The 23,197-nt window shown below is 31.3% G+C and overlaps 1 protein-coding gene across 1 annotated transcript in view; it reads right to left on the bottom strand.

The window, feature by feature from the left end:
- Positions 1-250: 250 nt before the first annotated feature.
- LOC134711079 (uncharacterized) overlaps positions 251-23,197 on the bottom strand; it is a 34,566-nt gene continuing 11,619 nt past the window's right edge. Inside the window, exons 3-7 of the mRNA XM_063571512.1 lie at positions 22,015-22,244; positions 17,978-18,157; positions 3,001-3,081; positions 2,752-2,805; positions 251-379 (exon numbers count right to left, since the gene is read on the bottom strand). Coding sequence (XP_063427582.1) covers positions 251-379; positions 2,752-2,805; positions 3,001-3,081; positions 17,978-18,157; positions 22,015-22,244 — 674 coding nt within the window. The remainder of the gene's footprint in view (positions 380-2,751; positions 2,806-3,000; positions 3,082-17,977; positions 18,158-22,014; positions 22,245-23,197) is intronic.

Below are 23,197 nucleotides of genomic sequence, written 5' to 3' on the forward strand. Positions count from 1 at the left end.
TCAATACGAAACCATATCGTGTAATATCGAAATATCATTAAGTAATGACTATTCCATATTGAGTTATATTAAAACATCATTGCGTAATGGCAAAACCATATCAAATAAAGACAAACTATTGTAAAGTAATGATTAAACAACATAAAGTTATATCAGAGTTCCACATAAGACAACTGTGGCGTTCCATTCATTTTTGTATTTGCTTCTTTTTCTGTACACTATGATAAATCCCGTAAAAACGTATTTATTTTTATTTGCCAATAATGGCAAAATGAATAAATAACAGGATTCTACTCACATCATCAGATTCAGTTAGGTCTATAACATTTCTCTGTGTGTCTCCTCTCCCAACGCATTCGTCACCAGTGAGGTCTACAATCTAAAAAACGATCACTAGCACAGTTTGAGATTAACATAAAACATATCTTCACGATCATAGGAAAAGTCTTACTCAATTTTTTTTTCTGTAACCCATATGACTATGCGGTATGGGCTTTGCTCATTGTTGAAGGCCGTACGGTGACCTATAGTTGTTCATGTTTGTGTCATTTTGGTCTTTTGTGGATTGTTGTCTCATTGGCAATCATACCAAATCTTCTTTTTTATATTTGGATAAGAAAACGGTTCGGGACATATTTAACTTCTAAATCTGGGAAATCTGAATTTTTGTTACATAAGATATCAAAAATGATTTGTCTTTGTGATAGATAATTGCGAAGAAAATAATTTTTCACATGTTCAAAAATGTCACTGATTTCTCTAAAACTGAATAAAAGTACTCGTCACTTGAAATATTTGAAAATTTTCATGGGAATATTCGAAGTTTCTATAAACATGATAAAACAATTTAAAGATCCAACTAAAAAGTGTTTTCCCATTTGGAATTTTAAAATTCCCATCAAAACTAAAATTTACCATAGGAACATTGATAAATAGTTTGTCCCCATGGGAAATCCTCAATTTCCCATTGTAATAATAGTTCCGTAGTGAATTCCTGTTGTTCCCTTTAGAACATCTGTTTACCTTGGGAACATTTCTTCTTCCATTTGGAACATTTTCTGTATTTTTTTTTTTTAAATTTGTAAAAAAGCTTTGAAAGTGAATAATTCATCATCAATGTTGCTAAGCTTATTTTTGCAAAAATACTAGATGCGAAAGACGAATCATATTTGCTATTTCATTTAAATTAATGATTGAAAAAAAATCATCGTATTTAGCAATTTTTATATATCTCGTAGCTTGTGCTAAATTTACATTCAAAAGTCTTTTATTGTTATCAAATGCTTGATATAATCACAATGCTTCTTTTGTGTCATCGTCTTGTGGTCACTATTTAACGTCTAGCGGCTGATTTTCAATTTATAATCTTTCACTTTTGCTTCCGTTTAATATAATTCTGCATTTTATGAAATATTGTTCGCTGAACTGCCAACTAAACTAACAACAGTTACATGTTTGGGCAAATGGATTTTTTCATCATTATCTATCACTTGACAAACAATAATTGTGTAATTGTGTAAAACAACAAAGTCAGATTTGCCTAATAATTCTAAAATTACACATTCTCCCGCTTTTTTTGTATACATTGTAGTATAATCATGTTCTGAAAGTCAAATAAGTTATATAAACATGGCTCAAGTAAAAATAGACATGTATATAATATATTTTTATATTTTACTAACGTTTTCAATTATAAATAAATATTGTACGTACTTTATTATCTTGAGTCAACTTCCTCTGGTTTTTAATCTGTAAAGATATATGTTATTATAATATCCCTGAAGCAACTTATATAAATTACTAGTTTTAGTTTTAGTCTAAGATGCATTAATGTTTTTTTTGTTTGTGTTTTGCTTTGAACAAGCAGCTAGCTGCAAGTACCCGGCCACAATTACTTATAGTCGTTAAATTCTGTGTTATTTAATCTTTTGTGAAAAGTTGTCTCATTGTAATCATACAGTAAAACTCAGTGTAAAACAGTTTAACGAAAGAAACTTATACAAGTGACAATGATACATAAGTTAACAAAGAACTACTAGTGGTGTTTCAAATCCTGTTCTGCATTATTGACACTTTCTATTATTAAATACTCCTTTAATATTTGAAATTTCAACCTACATGTAGGAGCATGATTTGCAAACATTTAATATTAATTTCTGTTGTTTGTTAACTGCTTTTATATTATTTTTCAGTCAGTTTGTAATTGTTTCAAGAAGATGATTTACAGTAATAGTTATATTGTTACGATATTTTTCTGTCCAGGAATATGACAGTTGTTATCAAACCATTCGTTTGATGTGTTTAAGATTTGATTTTGCCGTTTGAATTCAGACTTTCTTATTTGAATTTGCCTTAAAGTTTTTCTGTTGCTGTTATCTTTTTTTTTATAAGAGATTTTTCCCTATCAGTCATTTTACGAATGGTACTTTTACATTGCATGAGTTACTTTTTAAATGTTTTACCTCGATAAAATATCCACATAAAACACTATAAAAAAGAGTTCAAATGTCTAATGAAAGGTTCAAAAACTGGTTCCCGAGTATGAGGAGAAAACTGGAAACATACTCATACGAAATTACAAGAACATGTTTACATACAGTAGCTGTATATTTGATTTTGATTTGTGTATTATATCGGATTTGAAAAAGAATCTCACTTTCATACATTTATCTTCTTAGTTTTTCAAAATTATTACGTATCTCCAATGTTAACGAGTAAAAACTGTTTGAAACGATGAATATAATAACTTACATCAATTACGATGACATCTGATTCGTCCCAACGTTTCCTCTTCTTTGTCTTTGACTGTGAAAAAATAAAGTTACAATATTAATCATATCAAGACAGAAATATTGCCTTCATTTGATTTTTAAATGAACTGAAGCATACCATTTCTGTATGTTCTTCTTTTTCTGTACACTTTGATACATCCAGTAAAAACTGTATTTAGTTTTAGTTGCAAATAATGGCAAAATGAATAAATAACAGGATTCTACTCACATCATCAGATTCAGTTAGGTCTATAACATTTCTCTGTGTGTCTCCTCTCCCAACCCATTCGTCACCAGTGAGGTCTACAATCTAAAAAAACGATCATTAGCACAATTTAAGATAAACATTACACATATGTTCACGATCAAGGGAAAAGTCTTACTCAAATTAAAAAAAGACTTTTTGTAACCCATATGAATTTTGAATAAGAAAACGGTTCGGGACAAATTTACCCTCCAAAACTGGGAAATCTGAATGTGTTGTTAAACAAGATATCAAAAATTATTAGTCTATGTGATAGATAATTGCGCGAAAAAAATAATTTGTTCATACGTTCCAACACTGTTTTCTCTAAAACTGAATAAAATTATTCTTCACTTGAAGTATTTGAAAATTCCCATCGGAATATTTGAAAATTTAAAGATCCAACGAAAAAGTATTTTCCCATTTGGAATTTTAAAGTTATCATCACAACTAAAATTTACCATGGGAACATTGATAAATAGTGTGTCCCCATGGGAAATCCTCAATTTTCCACTGTAATAATAGTTCCAAAGTGAATTCATGTTGATCCCTTTCAAACATCTGTATCCCTTGAGAACATTTCTTCTTCCCATTGGAATATATTCTTTATTTTATTTTTTTAAATTTGTATAAGAGTTTTGAAAATGATTTAATTCATCATCAATATTGCATAGCTTATTTTTGCAAAAATACTGGATGCGAAAAGCGAATTATATTCCGCTATTTCGATTTTATTAATGATTGGTAAAAAAATCTTATTTTATTATTGTTATATATCTCGTAGCTAGTACCCTTTTAACATTCAAAAGTGTTTTATTGCCATTTAATGATTGATATAATCACAATGCTTCTATTGTATAATCGTCTATTGGTAAATTTTTAACGTCTAGCGGCTGATTTTCAATTTATAATCTTTCACTTTGGATTCCGTTTAAGATTATTCTGTATTTTATGTAATATTGTTCGCTGAACTGCGAACTAACCTTACAACAGTGTAATATTTGGGGCAAATGGATTTTGTCATCATTATCAATCACTTGGCAAAACAATAATTGTGTTATCGTGTAAAACAACTAAGTCAGATTTGCCTATTCTGAAATTACACATTTTCCCGCATTTAAAAAAAAAAGTATAATCAAGTTTTGAAAGCTAAATAAGTTATATAAATATGGCTCAATAATAAACATGTATATATAATACATTTACATATATAACAAACGTTTTCAATTATGAATAATACTGTACGTACTTTATTATCTGGAATTAACTTCCTCTGGTTTTTAATCTGTAAAGATATATGTTATTATAAGATCCCTGATGCAGCTGCAACTTATATAAATGACTAGTTTTAGTTTTAGTCTAAGATTCATTATTGTTTTATTTGTTGTGTTTTCTTTGAACAAGCTGTCAGAAGCTGCAAGTACTCGGGTACAATGGCTGATAGTTGTTAAATTTTATGTCATTTAATCTGATCAATTTAAAAAGTTGTCTCATTGTAATCATACTACATCTACGTGATATATTAGCAAGTCCAAATTACAGCATGTCACTATACAATGTAATATAAATATGCAATATTTCCAAAATACACTATACTTTATTATTTGAAATCAAGTCGAAGAAAAAAATGATAACTGAAAAATTAGTAATGATGATGATGATGATGTAAATGAACAGCAAATCATCTATTGAGTATTATATGATCAGACTGTTTGATAAATTCGAAGACATGCTTTAACTATATCTGAACTTTTGTTTATCCGAGAAGTTCGAATTACAAGATGTAAATAACTTAACATTCAATATTCGATATAAAGTCACCAGGGACCTATTTCTCTCTGTTCTATATAGAGAAAAGTCTAAAAGAAAACGATTAACAGTCTTAATGTTGCAACCTCAAACCCCAGATGGGTTAGAAATTTGATTGACCATGAACAAGCCATTGATCAAGAATATTGATGAAAAAGAGCATCTTAACCAATTTAGAACTGTATTTGATTTCCTATATGATCCTTCCTTTTTATTCATGAATACCACTATTCTTACAGTATGCCTTGTTTAATTTTTCTCAGGATTTCTTTCTTTGTAAATCATGATGAATAAAAAAACTAATATAAAACGAATGTTAAATAGGTTGAATATTCAACTTTCAATATCATTTTATCTTCTTCAATTTTCAACATTAATTTTCAAAAATCAACATTCGTTTTTAACATCAGATTTTCAACATTAAAAATTTGTTTTCAACTCTCGTATTTCAAATTCAACATTCGATTTCAATATTTTCTTTTCGTTTTTCGTTTTTAGACATTTGATATTAATTTTCCACTTTCTCATTCGTTTCAATAACTTGATTTTTAAAATTCAGCATTCGTTTTCAATATTCATCATTCGTTTTCAATATTCAATATTATTGTTCAATATTTAACATTCATTTTAAAATTTAACAATCAGTTTTAGTTCATATTAACACCTAACAGAAAGAGCAGTAATCGAAGTGATCAAGGACAAAACTTTGAGATTCCAGCAGGAAACACCTATCAAGGGCCACCCAACACGTACCATGACAGAAAGTTAACGGATAGTATTGCATCAGCAGTAGCCAGCGTTTTTCATCAGTATCATGAATCTGAATTTTAGAAAAATAAACACAATGTACAAAATGTAGACTACAACAGAATTTATTATTTGTTTTCTTATTAAAATATGTATTTTGGTATATATATATATCAATAATTCATTATTGGTTCTAATTATTATTATTATTGTCATAAGCTTCTGCAGAAGTTATATTTCTCAGTATTTACTATTAGTATGTAGATTAGGGATAAATTTAGCCAAGGATGGCAAAAGACAGTTTTGTAATACTTACACTTTATTATAGTTTTAAAAATACATGTATTTAAAGTAACTTTCCAGCTTGTATGCTAGTAGAGGGCAAGCACTTTTATTTAATTTCACATATTATAATCAAAGCTGGATAAAGGCAAATAATTCAAGTAAGTAAGATTTTAGACTTGAAAATAATTAAACAGTGATAGTAATTTTCTATTTTATTTTCACTTTAATTTCTCTCTCTATCTGTTTTACAGTTCACCGACCCCTGTGCATTTTGAATGGTTAATTAAAACAAAATTTTTATCATGTGTATAAAAGTTTCAAAGCAATTATCTATCAGCTCTTGGAATGTTAATGGATTATTTAAAAGAATAAATGGTAACAGAGTTTGTAAACTAGATGATGCTAATATTTGTCAAATTATGACTGCAGACATTGTTGGTCTTTCAGAAACACATATCCCCGCCAATGAGATTTTAAACTATGATGGTTATAAATGTTTTGTAAACTGTAGATCATCTGATTCAAATAAAGATAGAGGTGGTTTAGCTACATTTTTAAGAAGGAAATATTATCAGGTGTAAAGTTTATGGATAAATCAATGGATGATACAATGTGGTTTAAACTAGACAAGACATTTTTCAGTTTTGATAGAAATGTATGTTTATGTTTTTATATATTCCTCCTTCAAACTCATCTTACACATTAAGTTTAAATTTAAAAACACATTTTTGAGAAACTTGAAGCAGATAATGCGAAATATAGTATATCAGGGGATGTAATCCTTATGGGAGATCTAAATGCACATATAAACTGTAAAGATTTCATAACAAATGAAGTAGATGACAGTTTGGACAACTTTCTTCCCACTAATTATGTAGCAGATAGTGTATGCAAAGTTAGAAATACTCAAGTACACCAAAAAACTAATAACTATGAAAAATTAATACTTGACTTACGCACAGAATCTCAATTAAGAATCATTAATGCAAGAACTCTCCGTGATTCAAAAGGTAAAATCGCTTTCTATAATCATAATGGTGTGTCAAGTAATAACTATTGTTTATGTTCATTTGAATTTTAACCAAATATTTTCAATTTAAGTGTAGGACAATGTGAACCAACAATATCTGATAACTGTCCAATTTCAATAACTATACATTCTCAATTAGTAAATAAGTCATGTGATAATAATGTTAAGCTAACTCTTAGAAGAGTTAAATGGAATACTAAACGAGAAGAAATCCAATGTGTTGAAAGTTAACTTTGGAACTAGAAATTCTGATGTAGATAATTTAACCAAACAAATAGATGCGAATAATACATGTAATTCCAATGTAACTCAAAGTGTTTTAAAACTGTCAATTGGCTTCTGGTTGCATGTCATAAAATCTGATAACAATTGTTTACTAAAAGATGTATATTGTTCCAACCTACAATTAACCAATGGATTTGCTAAAAAGATTTAACAGTTACTTGCTACATAAAATTTTTCACATGTTTGGAAAAATCATGATACTATTTCAAAAAGGCGTTTATTATATGCAATTCATACCAAACTTAATGATAGATATCTTAATTATAGGAAAGAAAATATATTTTGTGATAATAAATCAGTACATGGTAATAAGCTGAGAACATATAGACAGCTTAAAGAAAATTATAAATTGGAAACCTATTTATTGTTAAATACAGACAGAAAAGTAATAGGGCATTTTGCTAAAATTTGTATTAGTAATAGTGTTCTTAGAATTGAACAAGGGCGTCACACTAAAACCCCTGTAGAAGAAAGAATTTGTCCTTTGTGTCTCTTAGAAATAGAAGATGAATTTCATTTCACTTTAAAATGTACAAAAATAAATATTATTAGAGACCAACTGTTTTCCAAAATTAGTGAAATAATTCCCTCTTTTTTCAGTATGACTAAAGAAACAAGACTTAAATTTTTGTTTACGTGTGTTGAGACTAATATAATTAGAATTATTGTTAAATTCATAAGCGACATGTACATTTATAGAAATGCTTTATTAAGCACTAAATAACTTTGTGGTACCACCTCCTCATATAATGTTTATAAATTTGGTATGATATATATATGTTTGTATGTTTGTGTATAACAAATTTGTATTGTCTTGGTATCAATCCTGTAATTTTGGATTTTAAACCATTAAAAATTACTTACTTACTTACTTATTTTTTGTTATACCGAGTATTACTATTGTCGAATAAAATATTATTGGAAAATTTGCGTTTGTTTACTAAAAATACAGCAAAATTGAATTCATTTATGTTTTAAACAATTTAACTAGAAGATGACTTTTAAATATACAAAAAACTCAACATAATCTAGAATATCTATTGTTTAAAGCTATTCACTATCATTATTATTATTACATAGCTTTTATATAGCGCCTATCTAATAAACATAATACCCTAAGCGTTTAACATATAAAATTGAAGGAACATATTTACCACAATGCATACATTAATAGGAATTATATATATATATATATATATGTATATTTATATGAACATAAGAATAAAAAAGAAATTAAATAGAATAATGATGTAAATTAAGAGCATTGAAAGGGGAAATATCTATCACAATGAATACTATAAAACATATTAAATTTAACAGTCAATCAAAAATTAAATAAAATAATGATGAAAATTATAGTATTTACATTCCCTGCATATACACAAGTAAAATCTATAAAAATTCGCATTAAAGGATTTATTTATTCACTTAGCTAAGAGAAAATATAAGGTAGAAATTTGACCAGTAAAACACAGAGAAAAATAAATAAAACTGTCTCTTAAATAAAATCGTTAAAAGTAAAAAGTTAAATAAAATAAAAATAAAAAGGTCCTATCACTTAAACCTTTAGAATAATAAATAAATATCACAGGTCTTACACATCACAGTACGCCAGTCTAAAATATGTGTCTTCAAACCTTTTTTAAAACGAGGAAGCGATTGTTCTTCCCGTAAATGAATTGATTGGTCATTCCACAATGTAGCTTCAGCTCGGTCGAATCGTCTTGCATCGTATGTTTAAGTGCGGACATCTCTTGGATTCGTTATGAGCCCTTCATTTTTTTATTTAGTTTCAGCATATTTGATGTCATCCAATCGCTTATCTCTGACAAACACGCTTTCAAACGGTCAGATAGATCGTCCCAATCACTTTCCGGTTTAATCACTTGATAGGCCTGAGTGTCGTCGGCATACGAGTGGTAAAGCATTTTATGTCGCCTACATATTTCACCAACAGGTTTGGAGTACATGCAGTATAACTTTGGTCATAGAACAGAGCCTTGAGGCACACAATATTGTAGACGTAGATAATCAGATTGTTTGGTGCCAATGGCAACTCGCTGAGTTCTATCTTTCAAGTAAGAACCGATACACGATAAGGCGCTATCAGAGACCCCGAAAGAATAGTTCAGACGTTCTAGTAAAATCTTGTGGTCGATCAAATGCGGCCGATAGATCGAGCATCAGAAATACAACACAACTGTTTTTGTCCAGTGCAGAAACTATATCGTGGTGAACACGTAGAAGAGCTGTTTCTGTAGAATGACGAGCTCGGTATGCAGATTGCAGATTTTCGTGCAGATTATTCGATTCTATGTGGTGATCAAGCCGAGATGGAACAACTTTTTCCAAGACCCAAACATGCAACATAGTGCTATAAGTGCTTATTTGTAACAAGAACTGATTAATATGACTCTATTGCTGCCTGCATGTTCTTGACTGTATTAGATGTATGAGACTGAATAGATTCAATTCCTTGTGATTTATTAATTGTTTAAAGCGATCCAAGTATTAAATGAAAGTCAAGTTGTATGATCCATCTTTTCTTTCCAAGGTGAACACACTGCTGGAGCTGCATAGGTATGTGATATACTTTAAGATTTCGAATATTCAAAGATGTTGGCCTCGAGCATCACTGAAGCGACATTAATTGTCGAAATGCACATCATAAGGCTTTGAATTAGTGTATGTCGTTAGACATAAACCCACATTGAAAACATGTACAGTCACTCAATCGTAGATTGTTGTGCGAACACTCGATCTCGCTCTCTCATTACCTGATTCCCCCTATAGACTTGAATATAACACAATGTTCCCTACTCGCATTTTTGAAGAAAAAAAATCTCCCAGCCGCGAACGTCCGTTATATTTAGATTTCTCTATTGTCTACCCCCCTAAACGTTTTATGTCGTAAATATATATTGATTTTTATTTTCACTGTTGTGTTATACTTCTACATTTGTTTACGGAATCATTCGTAGCTGAACTCCTCAAGTATGTCAATGTTATATTATTTTGAATACAAACAACCGATAAGAAATATAAGTCTCGGAGTAATAAAAAAAAGCAAATGAAAAATAATAATGCCGCAGTACACTTAAAACTAAAAAAAACCCCACGAAATTGAACAAAAGCGATGACATTTGGTGACGGTTGAACACATTTATCACATCGAACTAGAAATAAAGGATACTACAGATATAATTAAGTTAGCCTCATATCTTGACCTACATATAGAATTTGACAATGAGGGTCGGTTGAAAACAAAACTTTACGACAGAAGAGATGATTATAGCTTTTCCAATTGTGAATTTACCATTTCTAAGTAGCAAAATTCTAGCAGCACCTGCATACGGGGTATATATCTCCCAATTGATAAGATATTTCCGTGCTTGCATATCCGATCATGATTTTTATAGAGGGTTGCTGCTCACAACGAAGCTTTTACACCAAGAGTTCCAAATGGTGAAGTTGAAATCATCCCTTCGTAAATTTTACGGACGCCATCACGAGTTGGTTGACCGTTATGGAATAACCGTTTCACATGGCATCGGATATGTTCCTTACGTCGTAACTACAATCCTCTTCCCTTTCATAAATGTGACCCACAGAATTAGACTATTTACCGGATCTTTTATCACATAAGCAACACGACGGGTGCCACATGTGGAGCAGAATCTGCTTGCCCTTCTGGAGCATATGAGATCACCACTAGTTTTTGGTGAGATTCGTGTTTCTTATTATTTAGTTATCTATGTTGTGTCATGTGTACTATTGTTTGTCTGTTTGTCTTTTTCATTTTTAGCCATAGCTGTCAGTTTATTTTCGATTTACGAGTTTGACTGTCCCTCTGGTATCTTTCGTCCCTCTTTTACACGTATACTGAAAGAAATAAAACGGAATTATTTGTCATATGTGGATTCATGAATCTGGACGGAATCTTCAAATAAAGCCCATCCTCCAAATGATATATTTCACCAATCCGATCGTACATCCTTCAATTTTGAATAAAGCATACATACTAAGAATTTTGCAGTTAATGCCAAAAATTAAAACTATCATAAATTTACTATTTCAATGACACATATATATCAGTTTTTAAAAACTACGAAGATGAATCAAGAGACTTTTATCTCGACATAATCGATTCATCCGATTCACATGTAGGCCAGGCATCTGACATGGTCTATGGATCGTTAAAGGTACCCAATATGTCACAACGTTTTTTTTTAACGATAACAAATATTTTTTTAATCATCTCCTGGTATATAAATACCGAAGTAGCCCAGGTCGCATACTTAGATGCCCTTTTTAACAGCCTAAGTTGACCAGGGAAAATATCAATTGAGTTCATGCAGTAGTTTTACTTACATAGATTTAAATAACAAAAACAATCGATTTTCACCTGATAAGCATCACTGTATAAAATCACTATCGTATATCCAGTTCACTGAACCAATATGTGTTGATTTAAACTGGAAATTCAAAAACTTAAGAATTCTATTGCAAAAAAAAGTTGTAATTAGAATTGGAAATTTTTGATGTGATTGACTATTGATGTCTGGCCAAACTAAGAGAGTGTCCATGTTGGTTATTATACCAGAGGGTTGAAATAGGCAGTTAGGACCTCTAAAATTACATGTAGCAGTTATGCCCCTGGACACGTACGAGTATGTCAAATATTCATAGTTTAACTTCACTATTCCTGGCTGGCTTAACTAAGAGATTATCCACGTAGATAATTATGCCAGAATCTGTCCGGATAGGGATGGGGTACCTCTGTATATCATATAGTCACAAATAAGCATTGCCGACTGGACAAACCAACAGATTTTCAAATTTGGCAAATATACATAAGTTCAAGATAGGCATTGCCTTTAAAATGGCATGTAGGTCTAATGTCATCGACTCGTGCCTTCGTCTACCTTTGGTATCATATCCAATTGGATAATCTTATAGTTTGGCATGCTGGCAAACAAAAATTTCGACTTTGTGATGTTTCACAGTACTCCCCTACATTTTGCTGACAAACTTGTAAAGATCTAGGGTCATTTTAGAAGCAATGTCTATCTCTACCCTAGGATGGCACACGTGGAGAAACTCTTAGTTTGGTAAGTCTTCATCAGATGAAGATATCAAACTTTATTCATGTCTTGAAGACATTTACAACATATTAGACTTTATTGAAACATGATATTTTGTGAGGGTCATACAATAGAAACAAGTTTGAATCCACTGATTTCCATATCTGTTCGACAAGCAGTTAAACAGGTTTCTATTTGTGAAGGACCAGATTTTTTTAAAATGGGGATGTTCTGGAAAGAACCGATGTCAATGAAATATGTTTTTCGGTCGAAAAGCAGAGCAATTGTGTAAGAGTTTCTGCATGTCACCCAAACGTATCATGCAAACGTATCATGCAAAATTCAGTCAATTGATACAGAAATCTTTATATCAGTTCATATTTCTATAAATAAAAATCACTGTACAATAGACCAGTATAATTTACTAAAACAAATCATTTCAAAATCATTTATTTGTTGATATTAGTTTGTATTAAAAAAAAACACATTTCTAATATCAAGTTTAAATTTCTAATCACGGATTTTTTAATACCTTTCAAGTATGAAGTAAGGTCATTTAATTTAAAAAGAGTCCTTGTTTCTCGAATTATTTGAGAATTAAATGTTTGTGTTCATTTTGATAATCCGTATTTACATTTTTCAAAAATAGTGTTACAAGTTACTATACTTTTGCAGTGTTTTAATAGCAGCATGAAATCTACAATTAGTAAATAGTGTGTAAATATTTTTGTTTCTTCAATTAAACAACAATTGAATTAAATATCTGGTATTTCCAATTTTGTATTTTAATCCTTTCATTGCTCATATTCTCATATTGCAAGATGCACTTTTTGAATTAATGGTTATGGTTCGTTTGTTCATAAGGTTAGTATTTTACTATGTCATCTTTTAATTTTTTTCCTAAAATCTAAATACAACTCGATTTTAGAAAAATACTTAAATGCAAGCGAAAAGAAATAAACCTTACTTACGTCTGAGCGTGATTTACACCAGAAATATGAATGAGGGAGATTACAATTAGATGACAAAAAGCATCGCTATAATCGAAAATGTTGTTCATAGATTTTAATTTCCATATTATTCGTAGAAAAGATCAATTTCTTGATAGCCGATGATCAGATAAACAGAAAATATGAATACACCGGTGTATACCTCTAAATAAGTAATATGTTCACGACTTAGTAGATAACTGTATTTTCTACATTTCTTTACTTCACCTCTTATAATTATAAATATAAAAAAGAAGAAGTGATGTGGTTGCTAATGAGACAACTGTTCACAAGAGACCAAATGACAAAATCAACAACTATAGGTATACTACCTTTAATAATGAGTGAAGCAAATTACTGGTATTGACAGATTGTAAATCAACGAATGTGCACTTGTATTTAACAATAATACTTGTTAACACCAATAAAAAATATTTAAAAATCTCATTACAGTTTTGGACTGGTACCTTTTAAAATAAGTTTATTCAAAGGAGCGACAATTTTTTTCCGGATCTTTTCTAAATTTCTGCGCTCGTTAATTAGAAATGATTATGTGTTATCGCGTTTGAAATAAGTTTTTTCTACATGTTCAACCATATTTCAAAACCACATTTATGAAAGAATTTAGCGAAAATTTTAAGTAATAAATGGTAACGAAAACACTGACTAAAAGGCCTGAAATGTCGAGTGGGCTTTTGTCATCATTTGGCGTCCGTCGTCGTTTGTTTTTTACAGAAATCTTCTCTTCCGAAATTACCTGACCAACTTAACCAAACTGATTATTTGATTATCTAGGTTTTAATTTTTGACTGTCCTTCTAGTATCTTTCGCCGCTTTTTTAAAAGATATATCTGATGACCCAACCTGTCAACCAACATGACCACTATGGATTTACAAAAGAACATAGGGGTAAACTGTATTTTTATAATCTTAAAGATCTTTCTGTCATGCCATATTTGGACGAGTCAGACAACCTATTATTGGATTGCTGTCAATAAATTAGTAATGTTATGGAAATTTTGCAGTTTTTTGTTATCATCTTGAATATTGTTATAGATAGAAATAAACTGTAAACAGCAATAATGTTCAACACAGTAAACTCTACAAAGAAGTCTAAATGACCAAAATTGTCAATAAATTCATTAAAGAGTTATTGCCCTTTTAAGTAAATTTTTAACATTATCTAGTTTATTTTATAATTTTTTTCCAAAATTGATTTCCCCTGAAAAGTTAATCAGCTAAACAAATTTAACCCATTACCGAACGTGGCCACAATTATCATTAGAATATCTCGTTTTAAAAAATGTGTTCGATGACCTCGCCTACCAACCGACTTGGCTATAATTAGCAAATAAGGGTTATTTGCAGTTTCTGACTTTTATTTGTGATACAATAAACTCATTATAGATACAAGGACTTAATTTAGTATAAACGCCAGACGCGCGTTTCATCACAGCATATAAAGCAAATGCTGCATGGATAGAAATAATCATCAGCATGAGATTATCTGTTCATGAAATTTCATACAAATCATTATTGTCCTTTAATAAGTTTTTTAGCCATTGTTATATTATTGTTCGTTTCTGTGTGTGATACATTTTGACGTTGTGTCGTTTGTTTTCTCTTTTTTTTGGCTTCAAATTCACATTCCGATTAGACGTGTCACGGTACTTGTCTATCCCGAATTCATGTATTTGATTTTGATGTTATATTTGTTATTTTCGTTGGATTTTGTCTGATGCTTGGTCCGTTTCTGTGTGTGTTACATTTCAGTGTTGTGTCGTTGTTCTCCTCTTATATTTAATACGTTTTCCTCGGTTTTAGTTTGTTACTCCGATTTTGTTTTTTGTCCATGGGTTTATGAGTTTTGAACAGCGGTATGCTACTGGTACCTATATTTTTAAATAATTTTTCGTAATTTTTTTTAATCTTTCATAAAAATCTTCTTTTCTGACACTACTGAGAAAAAATAAACATAACTTGAAAATAACCATCATTAGGATGGTTAGTATAAATGTGTTTGCCTACCCTGTCTGCGTGACAAAATAGCCGACAAATAGAACAAAGGGGCAAATATATCTCTGAAACTAAAGCAAAAGTATAAAGCCTCGGTCACACCTTACCTGATAGCTCGAACGGACGCCTAACGGATAACCCTTTTCAATCCGTTATGTGCGTTAGACGTCCGTTTTAATCCGTTAGACGTCCGTCAATATCCTTTGCATGTCCATTAAGCCTACGTTTTATCCGTCGACTTCCGTTCTGTCCGGTGGAAAATTTTGAGCATGTTCAAAACTTTGAACGGACGTCCAACGGATAAAATGTCCGTTGAACGTCCGTTAGGCGTCCGTTTTGTACGGTACTCGTCCGTTTCGTTTCCGTTTTGTATCCGTTACGTGTCCCTTATACACCATTTGGAGGTCTGGTAGATAAATTCACCAACGGACTTCTACCGGACGTTTAACGGATAAAACGGATCTTGAACGAATGAGAAACGAACTTTTACCGGACATATAATGAATAAAACGGATGATGAACGGATCTGTAACGGATAAATGCCAATTAAAAATTTCGCGTCAGAAATGCCAATTATTGATATGCCAGATTTCTTTAGGTTACTGAATTCTTATAATTCATAATCGACATTAGAAGCTTATGCCTGAAGGCAAGCGATCTCTGTTTCCCAAAATAAAGCTATTTCAGAGATATGATGAGTAAATAGTTGCTTTCAAATACACCTGTTGATACAATTTATCTTTTTTACAAACATAGAAATAGTTCATATACACAATAAAAAAAGGCATAGTAAACAGGCAATGTCGATAACAGTATAATCATTGAACCCTATCCCATCTAGAACAATCCTCGTGTGGTTTGATGCTATATAGTTATCAAAGGTACCAGGTTTATAATTTAACTGTAACGTGTAACTGTACTTATGTATCCCGTCATACTTTGAACCACACATTATTTTATTTATTATTATTACTTTTACTGTTAAGTCTGTTTTTTGTTATATCTACTGCATGTATGAATGCCGTCATACTTTGAGCGACAAAATTATTTTTATGTCTACCTGTGCGAATTTCAAACGCGCAATTTTACACCGGTAATGAAAACCTTCTATCCTTTACGGGTAGACTTTACATAGATAAATTAAGTCGTATAAGAAAAGAAAACGTATCCCTATTTTTGATTTTTTTTACTCTTTGAGTATGTTTGTTTTGTTCATACATCGTTGACAATGTAATGGAATTTGATGCGACTGTCATGCAAGTGAGAGGTTTAGCTAGCTATAAAACCAGGTTCAATCCACCATTTTCTACATTAGAAAATGCCTGTACCAAGTCAGGAATATGGCAGTTGTTATCCATTCGTTTGATGTGTTTCGACTTTTGATTTTGAGTTCAGTATTTTTGTGTTTTTACTTTTTAATACGCCAGACGCGCGTTTCGTCTACATAAGACTCATCAGTGACGCTCAGATCAAAATAGTTGTAAATAGTTGTTCCAAACAAGTACAAAGTTGAAAAGCATTGAGGACCCAAAATTCCAAAACGTTGTGCCAAATACGGCTAAGGTAATCTATTCCTAAGATAAGAAAACCCTTAGTTTTTCGAACAATTCAAAGTTTTGTAACAGGAAATTTATAAAAGAAATGACCACATAATTGATATTCATGTCAACACCGAAGTGCTATCTCACTCTATACAAATAAACCCAATACAGATTGTATTGAAGCCTGTAAGGAAATCTGGAACACTCACAACAACTAACTAAAAGTTTATTATATCTTTACTTCAAGTAAGTGTTATAAGTCGCATTTAACACCGTCTCCAGATTAATGAAACAATAATCGGAACACGTATTGTTCCGTTAATGTCAGTATTTCTATAGGCAAATTAGAACAGAAAATTCGCAATTCTTCTCTGTATCAACCTCTGTTTTGGCTCTGATTTATCGGCGATATTAACATACAGTGGTATTAAACTGAAATGAGAACTCTGTGTGTACATTCATCAAGCAAATGACGGCCAATCCTCAATAAAATTCACCTATGAAATTTCAAACGCTAACTCTTACACAACATTTCTCGATAATGCTACGCAAGTAAAAGAGAGGAAAAAGATACCAGAGGGTCATTCAAAGTTAAGGTAGGAATCATATTTACAGATTGCACACCCACAGACAAACATCTGTTACCCATGTCATACCGGTCATTTAAATGCAGTGGATTTTGCCCTACCTATGATACTGCGAAACACGATAACAAAAACTGCAGGGTGACCTACACAAAGAGGGCTATAGAAGCAAAGACATTGAAAGAGGTTCCTATCGTTAACAACGTCAGCCGAATGAAAAAAAATTATACAGAAAAAAGTAAGCAACAGGGTATATTTGTACTAACTAATCATCCGAAATTTGACAAATCATCAAACCTTATCCGTGATAATTGGAAAAAATTGAAACGCACCCCAACTGACAAATTTCTTCCCGGAGGCACCCTTACCAACCTTTCAAAAGTTTTAAAGACATACTGATGAGAGCTAATTTATCCACTACATCAGAATGTTCATCAAGAGTGGTAGGAACGAACGATGTCCGACGGGAAAACAGATCCTGAATGCCTAAGGTTTAACAATCACTTTACTATATGTACATATTATCAAACTCTATTGTATACATGATTTTTGTTACCTCCGTAGGTTGTTATATGAAGTTTGAAGTTTGTACCTGTTTTAAAACTTCCTTCCAATGTCGGTCCCGATTTTCCATTATGTCTCGCATTTCTCTTATCTCTCTCATTGATTGTTTGATTCCGATCATAATTTCTTGATTTGACTGATCTAAGATTTTAACTTTTAACTCTTGACATTCGTGTTTCATCATTTGACCACCCAATCTACATACAGCCTGCAAAAATATGATATGTTTTGTTTTAATGAATATATTCTAACGCAGAAAACGATAACAGCCTTTCACTATTTATGCATGTTTAGTTTTATAACATAGTCTAACAAAACAATCCTATTTTTAGATAACTCCAATGTTTCCAAAAAGCTAAAAAGTTAAATAAATTCACCAGTGAAGACCAATGCAATTGACAAAGTTAGGTTGGCATTTTTTAAAATTTGTTTTGGCTGATTTGTTTACAGTTTAATAGATTCTAACAAAAAAAGCTAAACAAATATTTAGAAAAAAATGTCCAGATTGTTATGTAAAGTCAAGGACGCCATCAAGAGAAAAAAACCCTTTTTGTTCCTTGTCAGATTTTCTCTACCTAATATATTTTGCAAGCTATTCTGAATTCATTAGTTTCGTTGGGTACCAATTTTTGTGGGTTTCAGTGGTACATATGGGTACAGGTAAAATCACGAAATTAAATATTCAAAGAATAAAAAATGTTCGGTAGGCATACATACAGGTTTCGGCAATACCACGAATTTAAATATCCACGAACAAGCTATTTTTTCTTACTCAACGAAAATTGGGACCTACGAAAATGAAAGAATTCATAAGATTTTATATATTTTAATCACAATGGCTTTTTTTCACAAACTAAAATAAAAAAGGCACATTATTCTAAATACTTCAATGATCACGACGATAAAGTATTGGAGGAATTCATTGAACAACTGGTCTAAGTAGTTGAACGACTGTTTCTTTAACCTGTTTGAATAGAATCCCGCACGCGTCAACACGAGAGGGTTATTTCTTTGAGGGCGCATCGTTAAAAGGTTGACAACTTTGGATATTCGTCGCTTCTAAGGGACCACAATTGTTTTATCATACCGAACTAATAGTGGAATGGGCTTTTGAAATGTTTGAATTATAGAAAAAGCACTAACCTTATCAAATGTTTTAGTAACGAACACAAAATGACGTTCGAAAATACATTTGTGTCACAGTTACAGGCGTGTAAGTTCTTGTATGTACACAAAAGGACAAGGTTGACTCTTTTTTTTTAAGTCGATGGCCCTGAAGAGGACCGTTAATGAGAGTTACGATTTGCAATGATGCATGTAAAAAATATAATTTACTCGTCTTTCGATGGGCTTTATGTAACGTGAACGTGAACATCTGTGATGTCATTTTCATTGGTAATCACTCGTGTACAAATCAAGGAACTGAAAATGTTATTCGCCGGTGAATAATAGAGTTATTTAATGCTGATGCAAATTTTAAGGGTTATTCGTCCTTGTTTGCAATTGAATGAAAATTAAAAGAATTATTTCATGCCACGTGATAACGTATAGCCAAATATAATTGTTTGTAATATATATAAGGTATAATAATATCACATGTCTCAGCGGGTGACAACTTCTTAATGTCAATCGCTCATGATGACCAATATAATAATCGTTAATTTAAAGGTCAATAAATTTAATTTACATAAAGATAATGCTCAATGTCTAAGTTTTTAAACGAAAGGAAAAATATCTTGCTTCTCTTCTGTTTTTCTGATAAAAAGAGTGTCGAAAGATACCAAAGGAACAGGCAAACTCATAGATCACCTGTACCGTTATTGGATATGTGGCGTTAACATTAAGTACTTTCAATAAAACCTTTTACAGTTCTAGACACAACAAATATTCAGTAGATTAGAATAAAGTAGATTGGAACCCCTCGAAAAAGTCATCTTAACCCAGGCTTGGCATCATTTGACAATGCTTTCTCTGGGATCCAATCTGCTTTATCGATCTTTCAGCTATGTTCTATTTATTTTAAAATATCTATTATCCCAGTTAGTTTGTATTAACAACCAAAGAATATCTCCCCAAATGAGGCGTGGTTTGTCAATCAGCTGTATTTACAATGTGCAACCTAAAACAGTAATTTCGAATGCAAAAACATATTAATGGCATTTTAAAAATAGATAAGTACGTATTTGTGCATTTAAAAATGAAAGAAATTAACTGGGCGTATTGCTATGGATTTGTTTTTTTAACATTGGCTAGAGGTATATGGAGAGGTTTGAAATTTCACAAAACATGTTTTACTCCCTCGCATGTTTGCGGCTATCCTAAGGAATGAGCCCCTGGCCTTTACTTGTCATCTATGTTTTTTTTCCAATTTCAATTCATTTATATGTTTTAGACTTTAGTATGACGTCCGTTTATATTGAACAGGTGCACATTTTTGTATAGGGGCCAGCGGAAAAAAGGAAAATTACAAAAACTCCGAACTACGAGGAAAGTTCAAAACGGAAAGTCCGTTTTCAAATGGCGAAGCAAAAACGAATGGACAACAAATATTATATTCCTGACTAATGTACAACATTGTAGTTTTCATCGGGTTTTATCGCTATTTCTCACTTGTATTATAATCGCATAAAATTTCATTAAATTGACAAAACCAACAGATATTCATTTTCTTTCACGGGTATCAATTTTTGTCTTTCACATTTGAAGGTGGTTATGGATATATAATTTCGTGGTTATGCCGATTTTTGCAAGCCTTTATACATTTATAATGAATCCACGGTAATGTGTAAAAATGTTATAATAAGGGCACAACAGTTACCATTGTGTTATAATCTTAATCTTCTACGGTCATCTGAGATCACCCCAGTTTTTTTGTGGGGTCGTATTGCTTAGTCTTTAGTTTTCTAATTTGTGTCTTGTGTACTATTTTTTTGTCTGTGTGTCTTTTTCTATTTAGCCACGGTATTGTCAGTTTATTTTTACTGTGCCTCTGGTATCTTTCGTCCTTTTATAAATCAATATAAAACAAACAAGTAATTAACAAAGACACTCAAAAAATACATATAAACAAAAAGCATTTGTAAAAATTAAGGGAAAAATACAGAAAATTGCTAAGACATAGAATGAAATTCAAAACAGTGTGGCTGTGGCCATTGATTGACACATTAAATTCATCCATTGACTAGGACAATTTAGGTGAACGTTTGTATGTAACGACCACTGCTCACTATGCACTTTTAAAAGACTCTTAAACTATGGGGTCACTAAAGGTTCTCAACACCTTAATAAAGTAATTCGAAAAATTAATCAGAAATAACACTATGTTTTGATTTATATCAATAGTATATATCAAAACATAAGGATTATTCCTGATTAATTTTTCGAATTATTTTATAATTAAAGGCGTTTAGAAACCCTTGGTGACCCCACAGTTCAAATGTCTATCGTACGTACGTCGTGAACAGTGGTCGTTACAGACAAACGTTCACGTTAATTGTCCCAGTCAATGGATGAATTTAATCTGTTAATCAATAGCCACAGTAACTCTGTTTTGAATTTCATTCTATTGACACAATGAAGGGGTGTATGAGTACAGAGCCAGGCCATTTATAACTACACAGGCTTAAATATTATAACAAGTTATTTAGATGATAAACAACTTCAGTACCCAGAATCTATACTGAACCCCAACCCCGGGTACGGGATGATCCAGAGTTTTTAAAATAAAAAATGAGTGCAACTGACTTCCATTAGAGTGATGTAACATGTGGAATGTGTAAGTATTATACATACACATAATGGATTTTGAAAATGTAAAAGCATCTTGGTTAGAAGGCAGGAAAAAAATCTATAAATGTATCAAAATAATTGATCTCTGGTTTGCAACCTTCCGAGTATAAACTTGCATTTTAAAGCGTTGGATATGCATTTTTTCTTTTATTTGCTATATCCTACTCAAATCATTAAAATTGTATTAGCTAAGGATATATCAGACTTGCAAAGAGACCCATATCAAGTCAGTAATATACATACACTGATTTGTTTTATAGGTAAAGGAAAACTTACCTCTGATATATGTCCCCAGGCGGTATTGAAATAAACAGTGTCTATTGTATCACTTTCTCGATGTGCTAATCTGTTCCGGTACCATTTTATTCTGGCCAAATCAGATCCTGGGGTTGTCTCCATCTGTGTTGGTAAAGCGTCAAATCCAGTTAATGGAGGAGTAACGGTTGTCAAGTTTCTGATCAAACAGATCATCAAAGTTACATCAAAATTGCTTGAATTAGTCAAACCTGAAACATCAAACGATAATTATTATATAAAACTTTAGATCAACAAACAATGAAGGAGAGAAACTGTACATCAGATTTCTGACTTATATAATTAGGACAGGTGCAAACATTTGCAGCGGGATTAAACGTTTTAATGGTACCAAACCTTCTCCCCTTTTCTTAAACAATAGTAAAACATCACAACATAGAAAAACACCCAATACACTATCAATTGGAAGGCTTAATTCAATCAAATAACGAGAATTAACACACTTTAAACGAATAAATTTGATATGCGATACCTGAATGCAAATGCATAGTTAATAAAATATTAGGGACAAACATAAGAGGTCAAAAAGCAAAAACACAAGTGCAAATAAAGCCATGGCAAGACACCACCGCGACATATTTAACAACCCTTAGAAAATACTCACTTTTGAAAAAAAAAACCGGGTTTCATAATATATACAGATAAATAAATAATAACTTTGTCGTTTTAGTTATATATGTATATAAAATCTTCAAATAATTAGGAATACCAAGACTGTTCTGTCAAATAAATACCTCATTTAACACTAGATAAATATTGAGGTGAATATCAACAAAACAAATATACAATTAGAGCCAGCTAAAACTTCCCTGTTCAGATTTAAGGAGAATAATCTTGATGTTCATACAAATGTAGTAAAAAGAAGTAAAAATTAGTAGGTATTCAGAATAATCAAAGCTGGTATACAGACAAGATCCATATTAATATAAAATAACAAATAAGTAAGTTTTTTTTTCGCCATTCAAAAACCATTTTACCAATAGGCCAACAATTCCCTAACTTTAGATGTAAACTTTCTGTATCGAAACCATTAAAGAGGCACCAGCTGTCAAATTTTTCACCGATTTTACACAGAATCTCATATTTGATTAATAATTATGTCAAGCATTCATAAAAATTATAAAAAGTCTAAAATAAACAACGT

This window comes from Mytilus trossulus, chromosome 3 (genome assembly GCF_036588685.1).
Source record: "Mytilus trossulus isolate FHL-02 chromosome 3, PNRI_Mtr1.1.1.hap1, whole genome shotgun sequence".
NCBI lineage: Eukaryota > Metazoa > Mollusca > Bivalvia > Mytilida > Mytilidae > Mytilus > Mytilus trossulus.